This window comes from Coloeus monedula (assembly GCF_965178545.1).
Source record: "Coloeus monedula genome assembly, chromosome: 17".
Classification (NCBI taxonomy): domain Eukaryota; kingdom Metazoa; phylum Chordata; class Aves; order Passeriformes; family Corvidae; genus Coloeus; species Coloeus monedula.
Window position 1 is genome coordinate 360053 of NC_138797.1, and position 20756 is coordinate 380808.

The window sequence follows — 20756 nt, forward strand, 5'->3', positions numbered from 1 at the left end:
TAACAATGAAACTCAGTTACAGCTTTATTCAATAACCGGTACAAAGTCCCCCTCAGGCAGAGCCTCCCGGTCCCATTCCCTACCTGAAATGGAGCAGAACATGAGCACGACCCTGGGAGGAGCTGGCTCCCATTGGGTCAGGGCTGCACAGCAGTGAGGAAAGGATGTTTTGCTTATCAATTGAGATTTGCAGTAGCCTGACCACTTATCCCTTTTCTCCCATTAACACCAGACCCTGGCCCGTAGCAGGCATCTGCTGTCCACCCTTGGTGACCCAGCCGGGTGTAAAAACACAGCAGAATTGTGAATTCCACAAAGACAGTAACTACTACCTGCTCATAGGTGTTCACTGCTCACCCTTCTGACCTGACTCACAGGAATGTGTGATTGCTGGTTGTCACATCACTGGTGTTCCCTGCCCCCACATAACTGCACCCTGTGCAGACCCTGCCTGGGGCAGCAGCAGTGGGACACAGCTGGCAGTGCAGCAGATTCTGCGATCTCCACCTGGCAAGAGGCACTGCTTCCCGTTTCACAACCTGCTTCATGTTCAAATGATTCACCTGTGCCAGGGCAGAACAGTGACCATGTGTCATTGCATCCTGCCCTTCTGCCGGGTCAGCAGAGGGTTGCAGAAGTGGTCTAGAGCCAGGGCTGCTGGAGTTTAATCCCTTGTACTGGGTTAATAGTGCACCTTGTTAGTGTAGTTTACTGGTTAATTGCTTTGCTTTTTCAGGAGGCTCAGGTAAGAAATCACTCTGCTCCTTCTTAACACATATACACAGGTAAGATCAAGACAGTATTCCTGACCATTTGTCCTCAGGCTGCCTGGCATGTGAAACAGCCCTGGGAACACACAGATCTTCCAGTGGGTTCCACGCCCCAGGCACAGCTCCACACAGAGCACTGTCTGCTCCAGTGCCTGGAGTGCCACATCCTCGTGGTCTTTCCCACGTCCCACCAATGACATACCAACTGCACCACAAGGGTCCTTTAGCAGAAGCACAACTAGAAAGCATTTCTAAACCTCACAAAGCCACAGAAATTATATTTAAATGAAGAAGGGAGACAACGGCTGTCATCTGGATTGATACACAGCACAGACAGGAGATGGCATCAGCATGTACAGTAATGGGACTTACTAAGACCATGGAATGTCAATGAGTTTTAAAGAGACTCTGATGCCAAGGGGATACAGAAAGGATCAAAGTAATGTCAAGTACAGACTACCAAGGAGGTGGCTGCTCAGATGGGCATGCACAGGTTAGAGGGAACAGTTAATGCCATGTCAGATGAAATGCTAAATTCTGAGTGGGTTCAGTGGGGTTGAGTGGAGCTGTCTGAATCCAGAAAAGGGGCTCCTGCCTAACAGGATACTTCCATAGTTTGAGGTGCAGCCTGGAGGTCAATGCCTTCTGGGGTTCCAACACTTCCTTCCCCATGGGTGCTGGCATGAGACCGGCTGCGGCTGCTCTCGCCAGAGCCCACGCTGGAGGAGGAGTGGCTACGGGAGCGCATCAACCGAGTCATGCTGGCTGCTGGCACTGCAAGAGAGAACAAATGTGAGACTCAGACAAGAAGGCAGTTCCTGGAGCCAGGACCACAGTCACTCGGGTATGTGTCACTGGGTAAGCACAGAAAGAGCTGTACCCTTGGGAAGAAAATTCACTCTTCACTGCCAAAATTAAGTCTTTGCATGTCTAAAGCAAGATGTTTAAGGCCCAATTTCAAAAGGTCCAAGGTGAGCAAATGCCAGCAGTGTAACTGATCATCTGCAAGTGCAGCCACGGCCAGTGTCTGTGCAAACCAAGGCAGCTATGGCATGGGTGACCTTTTGAAAGTCAGTCTCATCACTCTAGAAAACCACAGAGCTGAAGTCATGCAACAATCAACAAAATACAAATGAAAGGTGGAAACCCATAGCACACACAGTACAACGATCAGCCCACCCACAGCAGGACATGCTGAGACAGAGCAAAGCACCCAGAGGACAATTCCACTCAGCACACAGACCGGGGCCGAGGTGGATGCACGGTTGGAGGTACCTGACTCAGTGCTTAGGTGGCTGAGCTGCACATAAGGGACTGGAAACAACATGAGACAAGGAAAGGGATGAATACAGGAAAGAGCCAATTAGTTGCGGTGTGTGACTAGTGGCTGCACTACTCCTGGGACCCCCAGCTACCTTTCCTTCTGTTCCCAGCTCATACACTGCATGGAAAGCTCCCAGAATTTGTAAGAGCAGCTGCTAATGAGCATCTCAGGGAGAGGCCAAGCTCATCTAAAAACCCATCGGGGCCAGACCAATGCCTTTAGCTGAAAATCACACTATACCTGGTGACATTAACTCCCCACTGCACACTCCACACCTGCTCAATGGAGATACTGTTTCCCTGGGTTATACTGTGTAACTCCAAATACGGGACAGAAATTCATGTCTTTGGGATAACAGCATCAGACTCCTGCTACAAGTCTCCTGCAAGGCTGTTACCTTCCACCTGCAGTGTCAGCACAAGTACATCCAGCTGCTTCAGCCCATGTACAGCAGGCACAGGAACAGCTGTTGGAGAACTGGCTTCTGTATTTTAAGCAGTGCCCAGCTGTGTTTTGCTTCTACCTTGTTCTCCCCAAGAAAACTGACCACGCTCCACAGTGTTCCACAGTCTTGCCCACCAAAGCTGGGAAAACTATTCTGGTACCAGCTACTAATTCTGGAAGGAGAAAATTGGCCTGTCCTCCAGTGCTGCACATCCTGTTGATGAGAGCTGACCCCCAAAGTGCTGCTGAAGCCCTTGCTCTGATGACAGCACTTGCTGACTTTACTAACACCAGGAACACAAAATACATGAACTTTGAAACGCTTTCAGTAAGGCTGAGGGACCCTCCTCACACAGCATCTTCCTCTGCAAGATCCGGCTCCTTTGGCCAGTGTTGGAGAACATGACTGTCCTACATTTGTGTCACCTGCAGAGCCCTGAGGAAAAGGACAGCTTCTGCTAAGTCCTGACCATGAGCTGGCAAAGCTGTGAGGAGACCACTGCAAGTGTCCCAGCTCCCACAGTGGCCATGCTGAGTGGTTAGCCAGTCACACAAACCAACTCCTTCCCTAATTCCAGCTTTTGAAGGCTCATCATCCACAAAAGGGAACTCCTGGCCCCAGCAGGTAAGAGAGAGTTGCTGTAATGCACTGAGAAGCCCTTCTCCTGATGTTCATGAGCAGTAAAGCCCTTCTGGGAGATAAAGTAAAGAAGCCCTTCTCCTCCCATCCCTCAGGAGCACCAAGGGCAGGGAGCTGAGCAGCTGTTAGTCTGACACACTCAGGTGACAATGTCTTCTGCTTCCAAGCATGGGGAGGAAGCCATAGGGCAGGACATGCACTGGTGCAAAGCACAGCTCTCTCTGGGCTCCCTGGGTGCCTCGGAAGTCACCCAGTAACCTGTTCTGCCATTAGAGGGATTTGTTCTGGAGTATTGCTTAACCCTGGTGAGTCTGAGAGAAACAGGAACATCTGAGGAGAAAGGGAAGAGCTCTCATGTACCCGGACCAGTCGTGGGGCTGCACTGCTACCTCCTTCCCCTTTGGAGAAGGTATGCACAGATCTGCTGTTCTTGGGAACACATTTTTCTGGATTGGCACAAAGACAGACTTACAAGGTTTTACCAACACCAGCAACCAGAAAGGAGTCGCCAACACATGTCAGGGAACAACACTGGTTTGCTAAAGCTTGTCAGCACACTAGTTGATTTTCCAGCATGGATGGATCTCCTGGCAACCACACTAGCTCAGAAGTAGGGACACAGATGCCAGATGGACCAGAAAGCTTGAGTTCCCTTCATGACAACCCTGCTCCAAACCACAAAGTTATGTTTGCCACTTACTGTAGCCCATTCCCTGTACAAAGTACTTGAAGGCTTCGGTCAGCTTGCCAGGCTGTGGAAACAGAGAGGGCGGCTTTAGTGCAAGCAGAACAAAGGGCTCTGTACCACCCAAATGCCGTGGGAGAACCAAGGTTTGTCTCACCTGAACCACCTGGGGCAAGCCCCCACAGTCGGCCATCTGCAACAGGAAACAAAAGGCAGGGTGAGCTGTCCTTCCTGCCCAGGACAACCCCAAACCACACCAGCACCACCCACCCACCATGGCTGAGAGCACCACACTGCAATTTCCACCATCTCACCTCTACAGCCAGAGCAAGGCCAGCTGGCACACCTTCAGGGACCTGCTGCTGAGGGAACCCTGCACTTTGGAGGCCATGTCACCAGGTGATCTCAGACCACACTCCAGAAGCCCAGCACCTTCCACTGCCACCTCTCCCCCAGCCAAACGTGTCACTTTGCATTTCCATCCAGCTGCTGTCTGGCACACTGCAGGGCCACAGGTGAGGGTGGGCAGGACCGGTACAAAGCTAGGAAAAAGGATGTTGCTGCTGCAGAGAGCAGGGTGGAGGGCATCTCTAATCTCAGGGGTCTTCCCTACCAGTTGAAGGTGGCCATAAAGCAGGGATTTGGGGACCCTGACAAACTCTTCCCTCTCAGCTCTGGCTCCATGGAGGAGGGAGCACAGCCCTGAAAGACTGTCCACAAACTTCTTAAAGCCAAATGTATGGAAGGCAAAAATCTAACGAGATGAGCAAAAATAGTGTCTTTGTGCTGGCCAGAATGATTCTAGAGTGGCACTTGCCTTCAGAAGGGTAGTTTTGGTTGGGTCAAGACGTGAATTGCATTCAACCTAGAAAAAAGGAGAGAAGGACATGGTGTCACACAGAAAACTTGAAGAGTCAGATGTAAAATGTGGGGTAGCTGCACCAGAAGCAGTGGCTGTCTTCAGCCACTTTCTCTGGAGCCAGGAAGGACTGAGCAAGAAAGCAGAGATCATGTAGGAAGTGAACAATGAATAAAAGATCCAGGGAGGAACGGCAGGTGTTCTATCCAAGGGACCTTGTGATGACAGGTCATGACTTCAAGTGAAATCATCCCCTAGTTTTGGGATGCACTATGAAACCCTGGAGCACCTTCTGCGCTCTGACAGCAAGACTGGGAGGGAAGGAGATTTCTGTGCAGCATGAGGGACATCACTCAGTCCCCTGGCCAGACAAGGGGGCCACCACCACCTCTTCTCTGTAAGGCTGCTGCAAAAAGGGAATAGGCAGGGGCCCTATAGGAAAAGCATCCTCAGCAGGGGAGGTTAGGGGAGGGCTGGGAACCTAGGCAGCCAGACAGGCACACTAAGGTGCAGAAGACCCTATCCCATACTGTGCTGTGGCCAGTAAGCAATGGGAATCAAGGACATTATCCTAGAAAAGTCAAAACTTGCAGACTTAATTTCAGACTTCCAGATCAAACAGACCAAGGGAACAGCCCATGGCCATAAAATGCTCTCCATACATGGCTCCTAGGTTCAAGTTACTGCTTTAGGAGACTCCTACACTCTTCCACAGTTTTAGACAGCTGCTTTTGTTCACAACGCCCTGGTCTCCCCACAATCCCTGGCTGACAGGGAGGAGCAACATCCACCACAAACACACTACCCTGTACCGTGCCCTGTTTACAGCTGTGCTGGGAGGGGAGTGGGTTATGGGTGTCTGCAGAGGACAACAGCTCCTATGTGCTGCCTTCCTGATGACGCAGTGCTCTAAGAGAGCTCTACATGGCTCCCCACCCCAAGAACTGGAGTCACACTCAGTTATTTTTAATCCCCAGGTAGCCTCAGTGTAACAGCAAAACAACAGCAATTCAAGACTTGAACCAAACTGCAGGCAGCAGCCTGGCAGAGCTTGGGGAAGGATGCACGATCCTGAACAGGGTCCTCTGCATCACCTGTTTGATGAGCAGGGTGAATGAGCAGGGTGCTCATTCAGATTCTGCCATCCTCACCTTGGAGCTGCCCTGAGGGCCACTCAGGCCCCCTGAGCCTTGGCTCTCCCACGAGTAGCTGGGTGACTGGAAAAGAGTTTGGGACAAAGAGCCACTGTCTGTAACTAATTCTGGGCAAGGTGAAAGCACTGCAGGGTTGCGAAGTGACTTGTGGGGCTAATGTCACAAGAGCAAAGAGCTCATGGATACATACCACTGCTTCCACAGCAGGTGAGTTGTCACCAACAACAAGCAAGGCAGGGCACCTGCTCAAAAACCAAAACAGAGGTGTTACTCAAAGTGCATCCAAGGGATTTCTAAGAAGGTTGAGCTCTGTGAACCAATACCCTCATGAAAGGTTAACAAAAAAAAGGCTTAGCAAAATCCCTGCCTGCCATCACACCTCGGCATTTTGTTGTACCAAAACATTCTCCAGGGCCTGCAGACATACCCAGACTATCCCCTCCATGCATATCAACCGCCACTGTTGTTGCAAACATGAGCCTCTGACACTGCCTTCTGGAGAATCTCAATGTGTTCTTAATGAGAGGACTTCCAGACACCTCTGCCCCATTGCAGCTGACAGTCCTGCACCACAGCCTGGGACTGTCTTGGACAATCTTCCCAGCACTTGGGCTTGGTGCAGCTCTTGCTGAGAAGCAACAGCATCTTTTCTGCTGAAGAGACTGCACAGTCAGCAACTGAGATAGGCTGATTCAGACAACTTACTTGAGTGTTTTTGCAATCGTTTCATTGACACCAACAACTGGTCTCTCAATTTCCAGGTCTTTACGACTGAAAGACAAAACAGAACAATGCTCCACTAAATTTGCAAAGGAAACTGGATATCAAAGGGGCACACAAAATCCAACCATCAGTGCTGGCTCCACCACCCAGGCAACTCTGTGTGTCATGCCCTGAGCAGGAGCCCCAGTAGTCATTCCCAGAAAACAGGATCCATCCTCTCATGCCATTGCTGTGTGCCCAGAGATGATCTACTGAGGTGTGACAGGGTCTGGGGGCAGACACAAGGGCTAGGCTTGGCTCAGGAAACAGCTGAAGACTAGGCTTAGGACAAAGCTTCCCCTGATACAATACCCAATAGGATAATACATATGGCAGCAAATCTACTGAGTAGGGAAGCTGTAGGAGCTGTCTGTTAGGCAAAAAGTTATTCTATACCTGTTGTATGAAGTGAGGAACAGCTGAAGGTTATCTTGGTTAATGTCCTGCGCAATATGAAGCCTGTATGTTTGGATCAAATCTAGATTTGCCTGCAGTTCCTCCTGTACAAAAGCAGAAAAATTGAAAGACAGGAAACGTACTTTTGACAAGCAAAGAAGCAATAGTCATAAAAATACCAAAGCATTAAAGTGTGTCCATACACGTCATTCCCTGAGCAGTGACACCACAGGGCAGCGACTCCAGACTGTATCAGGATCCTGGAGACATGAGGTGTTTATGTGATGTGCTGGTACATGCCACGCTTTGGTAATGTGACTACACTTTTACAACTGGCAATGCACAAGCTGCAGCAAGAGTACAGGTATCCTGAGATGGGATAAGTTAACTCCCAAGCCTCAGTAATGCTTACACAGATACAAATCACTCTGCATTAGGCAGGTCTTCCACGTATGCTTAATGTTTAAGAAGCAAAGCTGTAAGGTAGGCTGATAGGTAAGCTGAAAGACTGTGATCAAAGGGAAGTTCAATCCCAGCACCCAGTTCTAAGAAGAAACTACATTCTTAGAGAGCCAGAGAGAGCAGGGAATGCAAGGAAGCACTACATACAATGAAGGGGCTTGACAGTGGGAAGGGAACAGGATGTGTGCAGGAGGAAGCAGTGCTGGAGAAGGAAGCTCTCCTTCCAGTGCTGATGTGTTGTTGCAAGAGGACTTCAGGTCACGGACTGATCTGCTGTGTAGCCTATAAAGTGTGCAAACACACTATCCCTGTCACTGCCCAGTAAGCTTGCTGGTTGAGAGACAGCTAATCCCAAACAGAAGGCATTGCTGTATCCAAAGTTTTCAGGAGGGGCTGGTTTGCCTCTGCTGAAACTGAAGGGTAAGAGGAAGAGCAGAATGCAGCAGTTCAACATCTGGACAGGTACAAGATCCCACTGTCAGCTCCCAGCTGACCTGTGCTCTACCCACAGTCCAAAGGCTTCCATGCTGGCTACAGAGAACTGGCTGCCATTTGTTTCTGTGGATAGCGTCCTGGGCACCACAAAGGAGTTCCACCACCAGTGCATGGCCTGGAGACAGTTAGGGCAAGAGTGAGGATGTGTGTGCCCCCCAGCATGCCAACCCCGATGTGAGCTTGACACACAAAGAAAATGGTACTACCTGTGGCCTTATCTGATGGACCAGAACTATTTGGGAGCAGACACGTGCAGAAGTTATAGCTCCATGTACAGTTGCACAGGCAACATTAACATCTGCTGGGTACTTACATGGCCAAAATGATGCGCCAAGACAATATCCACAATGTTGGTTGTCCAGCCTGAAAACTGAAAAAGAGTGACCATGAATAAGGAGGAGAGTAAATGGAAAATGCAGTTTCATCACACATTGCAAAACAGCTACTCAGAGTCAAGAAAACAATGAAGAAACCATTCAAATTATATAAGAAGCAAATGCCTGAAGCTTGGGATGGACACGTAAAGCTTCCAAGAAACTGTACACACAACACAGCTCTCCAAAAAACTTGAAACCTTGAATAACTTCAAGGGACCAGAATACAAAAATAATTAAGAGATCCATTCAATATCAATCAAATGAAGCCTGCAAGCAGGAGTACTAAATGAGAGGAAAGCTGAGTGCTCCAAGCAGTTTACCTGCATTTCTTGTCCACATGATCACATCCACCCCTGCCCCTAAGGCAAAGGCCATACTATACCCAGACCAAGAATGCAGCAGGGACAGAAAATAAATCGTGCATTTTTCACCAGAAATCGAAAAATTCCTGTATTATGTCCTTTTTTTTACTCTACACTGTTCATTAGGTGCTGTGGAGAGCAGATGTGTGGGGAAGCAGAATCTCACCTTCGATGCTGCCCAGTCAATCCATCCCTTTGCACACGGATCAACATTAATAAGAACAAGTCCCTCCACCAGGTCAGGGTGGCTGAGCTGTGGGGAGAGAGCAGAGGCACAATCAGAAGGATGATTCAGCCCACACAGTGGTCAACAGCTGGTGCAGCAGCTGGAAAATTTCTTGCAAAAGGTGCGAGACAAAGTAAAATGCAAAGTAGGGAGCTCCTCTGTGCCAGGGTAACAGCTGGCAGCCAGTGGCTCCCAGCAAGACCAGACTCGATTCACTTGTGGCACTGAGGGACTGATTGTTCCATAGGACCTACAGCCTCAGCAGTGCCTTCTGGTGACCTGTGCACCTGGCACAGATGCGGGTCCTGCTCAGGCCCTGTGTGTTACAGGGCTGGGAGCAGCAACCTTCTCTGCTCCAATCCAGCACCTGGAAAGACTCCTGTGCCTAGAGAGCACCTCCTTCTCCTCAAGGAAGAGGCAGTCTCCCAGTGGAGATGAGGCAAATGGCAGCGGAGTTAGTGCTGAGGCCCCCAAACCCCTGCAGCATGGAAAACTTGAGCTACAGGGGCACCCACTGCCCAAACAGCACCCCTGCTGCCTCCCTGCCTGCAGACACCCCTTCCCCTGCTTCATCCAGCAACCCAAAACCCTGCAGTGTACCTCAGGCTGTACCTGGGGAGCACAGGTAGGAAGCACTTATGAGAACTGCTTGCAAACATAAACTCAGAAATCAGAGGCAACTAGCCTCTGAGTTCTGGGCTCGCTCCAAGGCTGAAGTTCTATGGTAGCTCTCCTGCTCTACTGCACTGATGTGAAACAGAAGGAAACACCTCTGTCCTCAGCAGGAAACTGCCCACAGCCCAGGGAGCATGGCAAGGGCCCTGTGGCACTTCACTGAGGACTAAGGCTGATTTGCACAAACTCCTCTTTAGCAAGGCTGAAAACTACCCAAGATACAGAAGGCAAGGAACAGTGAAACACCAGTGCCTCACACTGCCCTGGCTCAATCCTGACTGTAGGGAATGGGAAACAGAGAACTTTGTGTAGGAGGGGCAGCTGCCCAGCACAGTGGCCTGAAGAAATGATAGCGGTCTGAACAACTGGCAACTCTCTGCACTCATCAACCTGAAGCAAATTTTACTGAAAATGTCACATTTATGGGGCTTTTTTTAACACTATTTCTGAAACACTCAGGCAAATTCCTGGGCTGCTAAACAATGCCCGCTGATTTCACATGAACACTACACTTGAGAGAAATGTATAACCAGGTACCAAAATAGAGGCAGCTCTCTTGTGTAAGGGTGGAGCAAAATCCGCTTCCTTCTAGTGACGAAGCACATTCCTCATCAACACCGGTTTGCAGTACATCACCACATCAATTCTTTGGTGCTACAAACACTGCACACAGCACACAGTAATGCAGCCAGTCTCTGTGAAGACTCAAGACTGGCTATTCCTAGCACTCAGGATGGGCTCTGCTGACTCAAAGGTATCACATTACAATCTTTCCACGCCTGGCACAGCTTCAGAGTAACCCTGACTGCTACAACATAACCATCTGGATGGAGGTAGCTCTCCCGTGGCTCCCTGCAGCCCTGCTGTAATTACTGACTGCTACTTTGCCTGTGCCCCACACCGTCAGTCTGATCAGCAACGACCACAGCCCACGTGAGTCACCAGCAGTGAAGAGATACTTACTGCACACCTGCTGAGGACATAAGCACCAGCTCCCAGGCCAATCCCAATGAAGCTTTTCAGGCTGAAATACAGGGATTTCACAGTCAGCAAGACTAACTTAGCTCAGCTGAAGCATCCCTAGAGGCAAAGCCTTTCCCCTCTGCATCCAGATGTGCACTTATGGTTTGTTTTCGAAATAATGCAGCAATGATGCAGCAGCCATAAATTGCTCATGTAGCAGACAGTGTTCCTAGCACAGAGCTAGACAGGATCACACTGACTGGGAGATGCTTGTGCCTCTTGGGACACCTCAGTGAGCATATCAGACACAGCACGCAGAGACAGAGGTAGGTGCTGGAATAGTGGTATCCAGCTGGCTCACCCCATTTCCTTTCAGAGACTTACTTCAGGTGTGTCAGAACAGCAGGTAACATTTCAGCCAGTTCATCCATACTGGGATACTGGTACCTGAAAAGCAAGAGAGGACCTCCAAATGCAGCTTGACAGAGGTTACCTTCCAGTTCCACTCAAGGTAGGAGGAGGGACAAGAAACATCTGACAGACATGTGCATAGGTTATTAATGTGCAACAATACTGTATGTTTCAGCTGACTGTGTGGATCCCATCCCTCAGAGCAAGACTAACACACAGCTGGGGTCTTTTGGGCAGTCAGACTTCTGTGGCAGGACAGACAGATGAAATGCCAGCTCGACTGCAGTGTGCTGGGCTCATGTTCAAGTCAGAAAGCTGGTACCAGACTCAGCACTAGTGAGGGCTTTACCCATGTCTTAGTAATTGGAGAGTTCCATGAATGCCCCTTGGGAAGCCTCCTCATCTTGCCATTTCCTCTGCTGCTGACAGCTGCTTACCGCTACACTCAGCCTGGCAGTCCCAGCTGGCTTAAACTGGGTACTACCTCAGTCCAGACTGAACAACATGGGTCTCTGCAGACCTCTTACCCAGATGGGAATGGGGGAGCTCCTTCCTGCTGGCCTGGCGCATCCACATGGCACACAGCAAAATGCTGGGTGATCTCTTGCATGTCTTCAAAGTTAAAGAATGCATTAAAACAGGATTTGTCTGCAACAACAACATAAAGAAATTAGACATTTACTTAAGTTTTATTGCAAGCCACCCTCCAAACACCACGGCACACACCTGCAGGAACTCAAGTCCCCACTGAGCCCACAGAGCAGTGGGTGCTGGATGGTGTATGTGCTGTGCCTCAAAACTGCAATGCAGCAGTGAGTCCCAGCAATGGAACTGCCATGACTGGAGGGCTGGCACACAAACAAGAGTCCAGCCTGCAATGTCCCGGAAAGCAGGGCCTGCAGCACCTGGGTACTCAAAGCACTCACAGAGGAGCACCTGTGTGAACATAACAGTACATGTTGGGTGGGAAGACATGTCAAAAGATGAGCTGAGCCCACCAGATCATTACGCTCCTGCTGCAGCCATGTAGAAAGAACTTGTTCACCTGCCCAGCACCCAGGGAATGGATACCCTATCACACAGTGTAGCAAGTCAGCTAGAGCACTACAGTGTGTTGGGTGGACCTATTTCCACCTTTCCACCTTGGCCCTACCTTTCAAGGGCTCTTGGAATGGACAGGGGCATGCCACGTGCTCTCTCTCCCGCAGACCTTTATCTTTTCACCCTGGAATGACCTAATCTCAGCTCCATGCCAGGCCTGCTACTCCCCACGCTCAAAAGCAAATACCACAAACAATCACTTTTTCAGGGTCCTGGGAATGCAAGGGCTTACGGTTGAGGCCAATGTCATGGTATGTGAGGATGACAGGTCTGTTCCCCTTAGGCGTGCCCCGCATGGTGACATGAACCACTCCGAAAGCTGTCTCAATGTCATGTTCCTGCAGAGAGAGAAGAAGGAGCCCCAGTGTTACATGTGCTGCCTGCACAGGGAACCCTGAGGGCCAGCAGCAAGGGCCTCATTCCCACTTTAACACAGCTCTCCTACTCACAGTACAGCTCTTGAAATCACTGAACAGTTTGGGTTGGAAGGGACCTTAAACACCGTCTCATTCCAGCCCGCGGCCATGAGCAGGGATACTTTTCACTAGATCAGGTTGCTCCAAGACCCATCCAACCTGGCTAATCCACAACCCTGTGTGGATCCAATCTCTGTATTCAACCTCTGTGTCCAACCACTGCCCAAAGCAGCTTGCTTTTGTACAGATGTGCAAATGGTCTGGGGCTGCATCTTCCCATGATCAAGATGTCTGGGATAACTATGGACTTTGGAAAAGCTGTGGAGATGTCAGGAAAGCTGGGTATACAACATCACCTGTAGGTCCCTTCTCTCATCTACACCAATCAATGGAGAGACATCCACTTACAGAAACTGTAAAAAGCACCAATTATTTTCTTGATATTAAGAAAGTACCTGCTTAGGAAAAAGCTTCATGGTTCAGCTTGAAGACAGGACATTACGACCTCAAAAATATGTTTTACTAGTTTACACAAAGTATATGAAATTAGTTTTGAATTACCTGAAAGTCATTAAACCAAATACAGGACTGGTGAGACTACCTGGTTTGCAGCACACCAGAAATCCACCTCACCCCCACTTTCTGGGTACTCTGAGGGCTGGTTGTGGGGCAGACTGATTTAGTTCTTGCAGTGCAAGACCCTCCTTCCCCCAGCTGTGCTTCTTTTTGAGGACTCCAAAGCCTCTCTCTCCCCTTGCCCCAGGAGTGTGGCAACAGGAGGACGCTGCCCCAGCCAAATCACCTGTGGTAGCCTGAAACCTTCTTGAGCTTGCCTTTGAAGGATGACAAGACACCCCTGGCTGTCCTTGTCCTCCAAATGGGGCTGGGTTTGCCTGCATGCAGCTGTTGGGTTGCGCATGTGCAGAAGCTGGAGTACTTACCTACAAAGCAGCAGAGACCTGTCTGCAAGTGACCTCACCTGAGGCTCACCTGTCTTCCTTAGGAGGGGACTGTGGGGGTAGGAAAGGACTCATCTGTGTACGCTGAGCGTGTGTCCACGTGGCAGGAATTCCTGCCCTCACAGCAAGGCTGCACAAGGCAGCCCAGGGTGTAGTCTCTGCTTCCTCAGCCTCCAGAAAACCTGCAGGCTCTGCCCCTTGCCCGTGACTCAGCTCTCTCAAGGCTGCTCTGCTGAGCTGGGCACAGCTCTGTCCTGTATTCCTGAAGGATGTGCCGTGCAGCCACAGCACTGAACTCCAGTTCAGTGCTCTCCAAGCCTGCAGGTGTTAAAGAGTCCTTTAACTAAAGTGGCCACTTTCAGAGAAGGCCAAGAGTGGTGACTGGCAGTGCAGGTGGCTGGAATGGTGAAACACAGTGAAGAAAATGGAGAGTGCAGCGAGTGCCAAAGTGGCTGGAGCCTGCAACCCCCACTTCCCCTGTGCCTCAGAGGGCTGGACTAAAGGCTGCCACTACGAGCAAGACTCTCTGCCAGCCCTGGCACTTGCTAGGCTCTTCCATAAGCAGCTTGAACTCATTGAGCTGGCAGGAAACTATCCAGCTGCCTTTTTTGTTTTGTTTTGTTTTTAAATTAATCTTACTTTGTTAAGACTTCTGCCAGGTCAGTGAGTTAAGAAGCTCACAGAGAGGTCTGGCAAATGCTGGTTCTGGCTCAGAGCCCAAGGGGAGTGCATGGGGTGGCAGAAGGAATAACCTTGCCCTGAGCACAGGATCAATTAAACTGACTCACAGCTCATGAAGATACACCTGCAGGGGACGAGGGTGGGGTCTATAGGCAGCAGCAAAAGGTCAGCTATCAAAGAGAAGCAAAACCACTAAACTGAGGCAACAATAAGAAAAGCACAGAAAGCAACAAAAGAGCTGATGATATTGAAATATGTCTGCATACAGTCTTTTCTGTAATTACATCTGATCTTACTGCTAAGGCCACACATGCTTTTTACTAGGTAAGCTACAGGACAAGGTACTAGAAACAGACACACCCACTTCCCTTCAGAGCCTCTGTCCAAGCATCTCAATGTGTTTCAAACTGCAGCACCCTGCATTTCTGTTTTCCAACGCCGAGCTTGGATCTCAGCTCTCAAGTGGGGAAGGAAAAGTTTCCTTGAGCTAATAATCAATTCTTGCTCTCCTGGTTACTTTGACTTTGCACACTGTATAAACTGCACTTTGGGGGAAAGGGGACTACCCTGCTACTCCTTCAGTCGTATTAGTGATTCAAATACAGGGAATGTACACTTGTTGGAGGTTAGGATTTTTTTTTTTCTTTCTTTCTTTCACGGAATTTTCTCCCATCTGTTGCCTAAGAAATGATAACAACCAGTACTTAAAAGACAAAAGAAGTGGCCAAGATGGGACGAAGGGGTGCAGCTGGCTGCAGCTTCTTAGCCGGGAGCTTTTCTCTTGGGAAGGGCAGAGGGACCTCGAGAGTTTTGGCTGGGGGGTGAGGGCTGGGCTCAGCTCCTGGCTCTTTCTCGGGATTGGAGGGGAACGGTCGAGTTGCTGCAGCCGGTGAACTGGGACCTTATTAACACCCGATCTGACTGGAAAGGACCCTCACCATCTACTCGGGTGCCTCAGGGGAAAAACCCGGGACCCCAACCCCGGCCCCGTTCCCGGAGGGAGCAGCTCCCGGCTGCTGCCGCTGCCGGGCCCCGCTGCTTTCTGCCGCTGCTCCGGCTCTTTCACTGCACGTTAACCCGGCCCCCCGTGCCCGCCGGGACAGCCCGCGGCTCCTGCTACGGCTGTGGAATTTTCTGCCACACTTTGTCTGCCCCCCGTGCCCGCCGGTGCTGCGGCAGCCGCCGCTCCGAGGTTCCTGCTGCGCTCCATTGCGGCTCCCGAGCGGCACCCGAGGGGCCCGGCCGCCCCTGGGGCTTTGCCAAGGAAGCCCCTTTTCCATCCCTCCCGCCGGCCCGGCCGCCATCACCGCGGGCAGAGGCGGCCGAGCTGGCGGCACAGCGCCCCCTGCAGGCGCGGGAATCCCCGCAGCCGCCCTGCCCGGCCGGGAGCCACCAGCGCCCCTGGCGGCCGCGAGCGGAGCTGCAGCGAGGGGAAAGGGCTGCGGCCGGGAGAGGCCGGCCCTGGGCTCTGCTGCTGCTCCTTGGTGCTGCCGGCGCTGCTCTTTGTGTGCCTTGGCACCCACACACACAGCAGCAAAGAGCTGCTGCTCCTTCTCCCGCAGCTCTGCCTGAAAGCCCCTTCATTTCAAACTGATCAGAATCCGGAGGGAAGGGGGTCACATTTTCCATTCCAAAGGAGGTTCCCACCTTCCTTGGCAGACACCTGTCCTTCAAACCAGCACAACACTGAACATGGCAGCAACATAAGAAATCCCATCTTTAACAAATCTCAGCAAGCAGCACTTATAAGATGCTAAATCTGCAAACTTCTTACTCTGCCCTGTACAGTGTCAATGCCTCAGTCTGGGAGAGTTTAAGGTTACTTTGTATTTCTCCTGCTAGTTCCCTAGCAAGGTGGAAATCCTCCTCGTGGGAAGCAGCTACCCTTCTCTACTCTGAATAAAGTGTATTACTTTTAAAAGCCTTTTTCCAAGGCTTTCTCCTTTCTACCAAGGGAGCAGCAGCCACTTCAACTAGATAAGGGCTTCTGCCTTCACTTTTTTAGCTGCATATCAGCTGATCATGCTGATCTCTTTTTCAAGATGATCTGGAGAAGTAAGACTGAGTTTTACCCCCAGCTTCCCTACAGGTAATTCCATGTCAGTTTTTCCAGTGAACTTCATTTTCTCTGAAACTTTGCCCTGGAGGTTTAGGGCTTTTACCTCAATCTCTGATTGCAAAGGACAAAATCATTTACAGATGACACACCAATAGAGCACACATAGCTGCCCATTACCTGTTTCTCCACAACAGCTCTCTCCTATCAAAGCCACAAGACAGCACGAGACAGAGGCTTAAACCAGAGCTTAGGTATTATGCTTTAGATGACAACAACAGTCTCTACACTTACACAATACAACTGCTACCTTGAACTGCCCCCCAAAAGTTATTATTTTGTTACATTATTACTGGCTTATTACTCTCTCAAACATGGAGCAGAATACCCAGTTACAGTGGGTACCAGAGCACTCAGTGAGAGAACAGGAACTTGGCAGGCTGCACGCTCTGTCCTTGACAAACAGACTTTCTTCATGTCCTTCTTGTAGACACCCTTCACAGCTGCCCAGTGAGATGTCCTGCCTGTGTCACACTGCATCAATGCTTCCTTAACTGCTGGTGTTCCAAAACACAATTCTGGCATGTTCTCTCCTCATATTTGCCCTTTGCTCATGTAGAAATGTGCTGGAAAGAAACAGACACTTCCAGACTCTGGCACACTTGGTTTCTTTCTGCTCTCTGCTCAGGCCAGCTATGACACACTGCATCAGTGTCGTTTGAAAAGAGATTCAAGGGTCGTTGCCCTACAGGTGCCTAATTCCAGCTAAGGTCTGAACACTTACCTGGTCTACTGCAGGGAAGCAGTGATACAAGAAGGCAGGTGGAAAACATGTGGCCAGGAGACAGCCAAACTTTTACAAACCTGCAGTCTACAAAACAAGGGAGATGAACGCAAGAGAAGATCAGGACCCACAGGCTGTATTTTGAAGAGATGGATAAAATTCAATTTTCACTTAGGGACTGAAAATTTTATCAGAGGTTTTTCTGAAGAGATTTTTATCTTTTGCTTTTATTTGTATAGTAGGTAAAAATAAACTGCAGCTGCAGCCCACCTGCTGCAAATAGGACATGGGTAGCGGAGGCAGCGTGGCTCCCAGAGCCGGCTCTCGCCAGCTGCGGGCACAGCCTGTGCCACACTCACTGCTGGGACACAGCGCTGAGGCTGGGCAGGCAGCTGCCATCGATCCACTCAGCACAGCTGGGAGCCACAGCTTCAAACAACAGCAGTGCCTGGGGGCCAGGAATGAGAAGAGCAGTGATGGAGGAGGAACAGAAGGACCAGCTGTAGTTGTAGCCTGCTGGGCTGACTTCAGGAGCCTGTGCTTGCGGAAAAGGAAAGTGTTATACAAGTCCTCAAACACTTGCGTCTTGTAACAGTTTCCCAGCCTCCAACAATCTGTAGGTCAAATAAGACTTCCTGAACTGGAGGTGCGGTCTTCAACTTTCTGAGGATGGAGCTGCAACCCCCAAACACTTGTGTCTTTGGTACCTCTCTCCCCCCCTGTGACCAGAGCAGCTGAACCTTATTAATTTGTGGGATAAAGAACCACGTAATTCCCCATCTTGTATCTGCTGATTTTGCATGAGATCTCCTGGCCCTTGGTTTGGAAGCTTGGGAGCAACTAACCCCATTTCCATACTCCCCAGAAATGACACCCTAATAGCTTGTGTCTCTCACATGCCCCTTTCTGGGCTGATGTGCTTGGGACAGTCAAGCCAGCCCTGGTACAGCAGCTAACCCTGACCATACTGCTGTCCTCCAAAACTGCCCCAGGGAGCTCCGTCCTTGCTGAGCCAAGGGGGCTGGCGGGATGTCAAACACATGCAGGCATGCTGTGGATGCACGAAGCAGCACAATGGGGTTGTTTGTTCTCTCTTCCTGATGAACAAGGATTGATTTACTTTGCTGAAAGTCACAAGCCCTGTGCTGACATTGTCACTCATCCCTTGCAATGTTAAGGTCTTATGCCTCTGGGTTATCATCAGCCCTGAGCACATGCTTTCATTTTCCACTCTAGGAAGGTTTGACTCATTGTGTAGCACACTTTGTTTACCCAAAGGCCCATAACTTTTGTCGCTGTACCTTCCATCACTTTTTCCATACCACTAAAGAGTATATTTAAGCAGCACAGGTTCCAGCACAGATCTACAGAGTGCTCCTCAAGTAACCTCAACTGTGAAAACAAATGCTGGGGTTTTTTAAATCAGTATTTCATCCATCAGTGGACTTCTCCTCTGACTGCATGGCATCCTAAGTCCCTTAAGATATATGTCTCAAGACTCTTCATGGTCCTGTCTCTTGGAAATCCAAAGTAGGCTGCACTGACTGAATTCTCTTTATTTGTATCACTACTGACTCTTTTGAAGGATTCCAACAGCTCTGCAGAGCAGGACTTCCATTAAAAAACTTACATTACCCTTCCCTAATACTTATCAGTGTAATTCATCCACTATACTCTGCTAATTTTATCAGTCTGTCTTGTATAGCCGGTCAGTGAATTCCCAGAATTCCTCTGAATTCTGACCTGTCTTATAAAATGTCTGACAGGTGAATCACTGGGCACCATGGCAGCTTCAATAGAGGAGCGTAACCTCTCACTTAACACCTCAAATATTTAAACTTATTTAAAACTCCTGGATTGATACTTCCAGTTCTGGCAACCTGCTACAAATGGATAAATATTATTTTTGTAGAGCCTCTGCAGCAGGCACTGGGTGAAAGCAGGGTCTGTGCTGACTCCCCACAAAGAGTATTCCAGCACAGTACTCTCTGTGAGTTGCTCTGTGCCAAGCCTGCATGCAGAAAAAATTATGTTGAGTTTTTCTGCTATGACTAGCCCTAAGCCTTCCTTCCAGGTTCCATTTTGACAGGTCTGAAACACGACAGTTGTTTTATTCCCCTTTGCAAATCATCTCTCAAAAAACCCCTCTGTCTGCTTTGTTCTGTTCATATATTTAATCTGCTAGAGTTTATAACCTCTTCCATTTTCTCTAGCTTTTTGAAAAACGCTTTGTTTACAATTGCCTCCCTGCCCTTCTGTTAGTCATGCTGGCTTTCTGGCACCATTCCTTGTCTCTGCTGTGATGGATGGTGGGCATTTGCTCTCTGCTCAGTTTATTTTCAACAGTCTTCTCTATTTCTGTGCAGGTTTTGTTCTGAACTTGGAGTGCAAAACTAATGAAGCTTTCTGTGGTTTGCTGGTTAGTTTTTTCCTTTTCCCCAAGGATGTTGATCTGGAATACATTATGGTTCCCATCGCAGAACAGCTCTTGGAAGGCACAGAACACATTTTTCTGCCCTCAGAATCACATCAATGATGGCTTCTCATGCTCTGGGGCTCCTTAAACTGCTGCTCCACAGAAGTTTATGGCTAAAATGCAGTGTTGTTACCATGTAATGGATGCAACTTAGATTGGCTGACTTGATGATGAAGTGCCACTGGAAAGAGTCCTTCTCCTGTCCCTCTGCCCTGCCGCATGTCCATTGAGCTGATGGTCTTAGGGAAATCTGTAAGCAGGAGTGCAGGCTTGGGTTCACTGTCCCACTACATTCGGAAAACAAAGCAACTGGCCCTGCAGTCACAGGATCTCTCATCGAGATGGAAAGCGAGCAGTGCAAGTGCACATGTGGTGGCAGAGGCACTGCCTTGCTTTAGCTGTACTGTTAAGAGACACCTTCAGGTAGAGCTTGGGCAGGAAAACATGTAGTGGCCAGAGAAAGACCACCACTGCTACTGATCATCTCTGAAAGCCCTGTGATTTTTGATATCATCTATATGGTGCCAGCTCCTGAGAATCTCTGCTCTTGATCAAAGAGCCCTGCACTTCAGAAGCGTGTGTGAACCATAGTGGCTCAGATACTGGAAGGTGACACAATACAACCCAACAGAAGCTTTGAAATATCTGAGATCAAACTCAAACAAGAACTGCTGGAAGGCATTCCTTGCTGGGGATTTGCAGACAAGGCTGGGACATTATTCTATTTGCTCTTAACATTTCTGAATGCTTCTCAAACTAAGGAGGAAAACCCACACCCAACTCTGGCTGCCAAAGCCTTCATCTATGGCAGGACTGATTATGGAAAGAAGTAGGCATGTGGCCAAAGGTTCAAATTTCTGACTGCCACCTTCTGCCTTTGGCCAGAGAGGAAACAATGACAGTGCCACTGACAGGTGCCTGTTAAAGAATCCATTCAGTGCCAGTAGCTTTAGGTGCAGCTGCAGTAGAGCTGCAGGTTGAGCTCTGGAGAGCCAGGAGCCCAAGCCTGTGACAAGAGGCCATGAACTGAAGACCCTTTGCAAAACAAAGGGCCCAAGGACCTGAGGCCCAGCGAGGGAACCCAGACTCAGACACTGCAGCAGCCGAGGACCCTCAGACTTCCCTTGCACTTTGACTGTGAGGGGACAAATGCCCAGGGGTTCCTTTGTTTGGCGTCCCTCTTTGGAGGCATCAGCTCGAGCTCTTATTTTGTTGCTTTGTTATTTAGTTGTTGCACCATGATTAAATTATCTTAGGGATCTGGACGTCTGTGACTCT

The 20756-nt window shown here is 49.6% G+C and overlaps 1 protein-coding gene across 2 annotated transcripts in view; it reads right to left on the minus strand.

The window, feature by feature from the left end:
• NDRG3 (NDRG family member 3) overlaps nucleotides 1-20756 on the minus strand; it is a 63598-nt gene continuing 42842 nt past the window's right edge. The window contains exons 4-16 of one of the 2 annotated variants that reach the window (XM_082292807.1): nucleotides 12339-12444; nucleotides 11533-11653; nucleotides 10979-11041; nucleotides 10595-10655; nucleotides 8897-8983; nucleotides 8305-8361; nucleotides 7035-7138; nucleotides 6582-6647; nucleotides 6067-6118; nucleotides 4681-4728; nucleotides 4021-4056; nucleotides 3879-3930; nucleotides 1-1544 (exon numbers count right to left, since the gene is read on the minus strand). In XM_082292807.1, coding sequence (XP_082148933.1) covers nucleotides 1366-1544; nucleotides 3879-3930; nucleotides 4021-4056; nucleotides 4681-4728; nucleotides 6067-6118; nucleotides 6582-6647; nucleotides 7035-7138; nucleotides 8305-8361; nucleotides 8897-8983; nucleotides 10595-10655; nucleotides 10979-11041; nucleotides 11533-11653; nucleotides 12339-12444 — 1032 coding nt within the window. In that variant the 3' untranslated portion in view covers nucleotides 1-1365. Of the gene's footprint in view, nucleotides 1545-3878; nucleotides 4057-4680; nucleotides 4729-6066; nucleotides 6119-6581; nucleotides 6648-7034; nucleotides 7139-8304; nucleotides 8362-8896; nucleotides 8984-10594; nucleotides 10656-10978; nucleotides 11042-11532; nucleotides 11654-12338; nucleotides 12445-20756 lie in introns of both variants that reach the window. The other variant, XM_082292806.1, reaches the window with a different exon arrangement.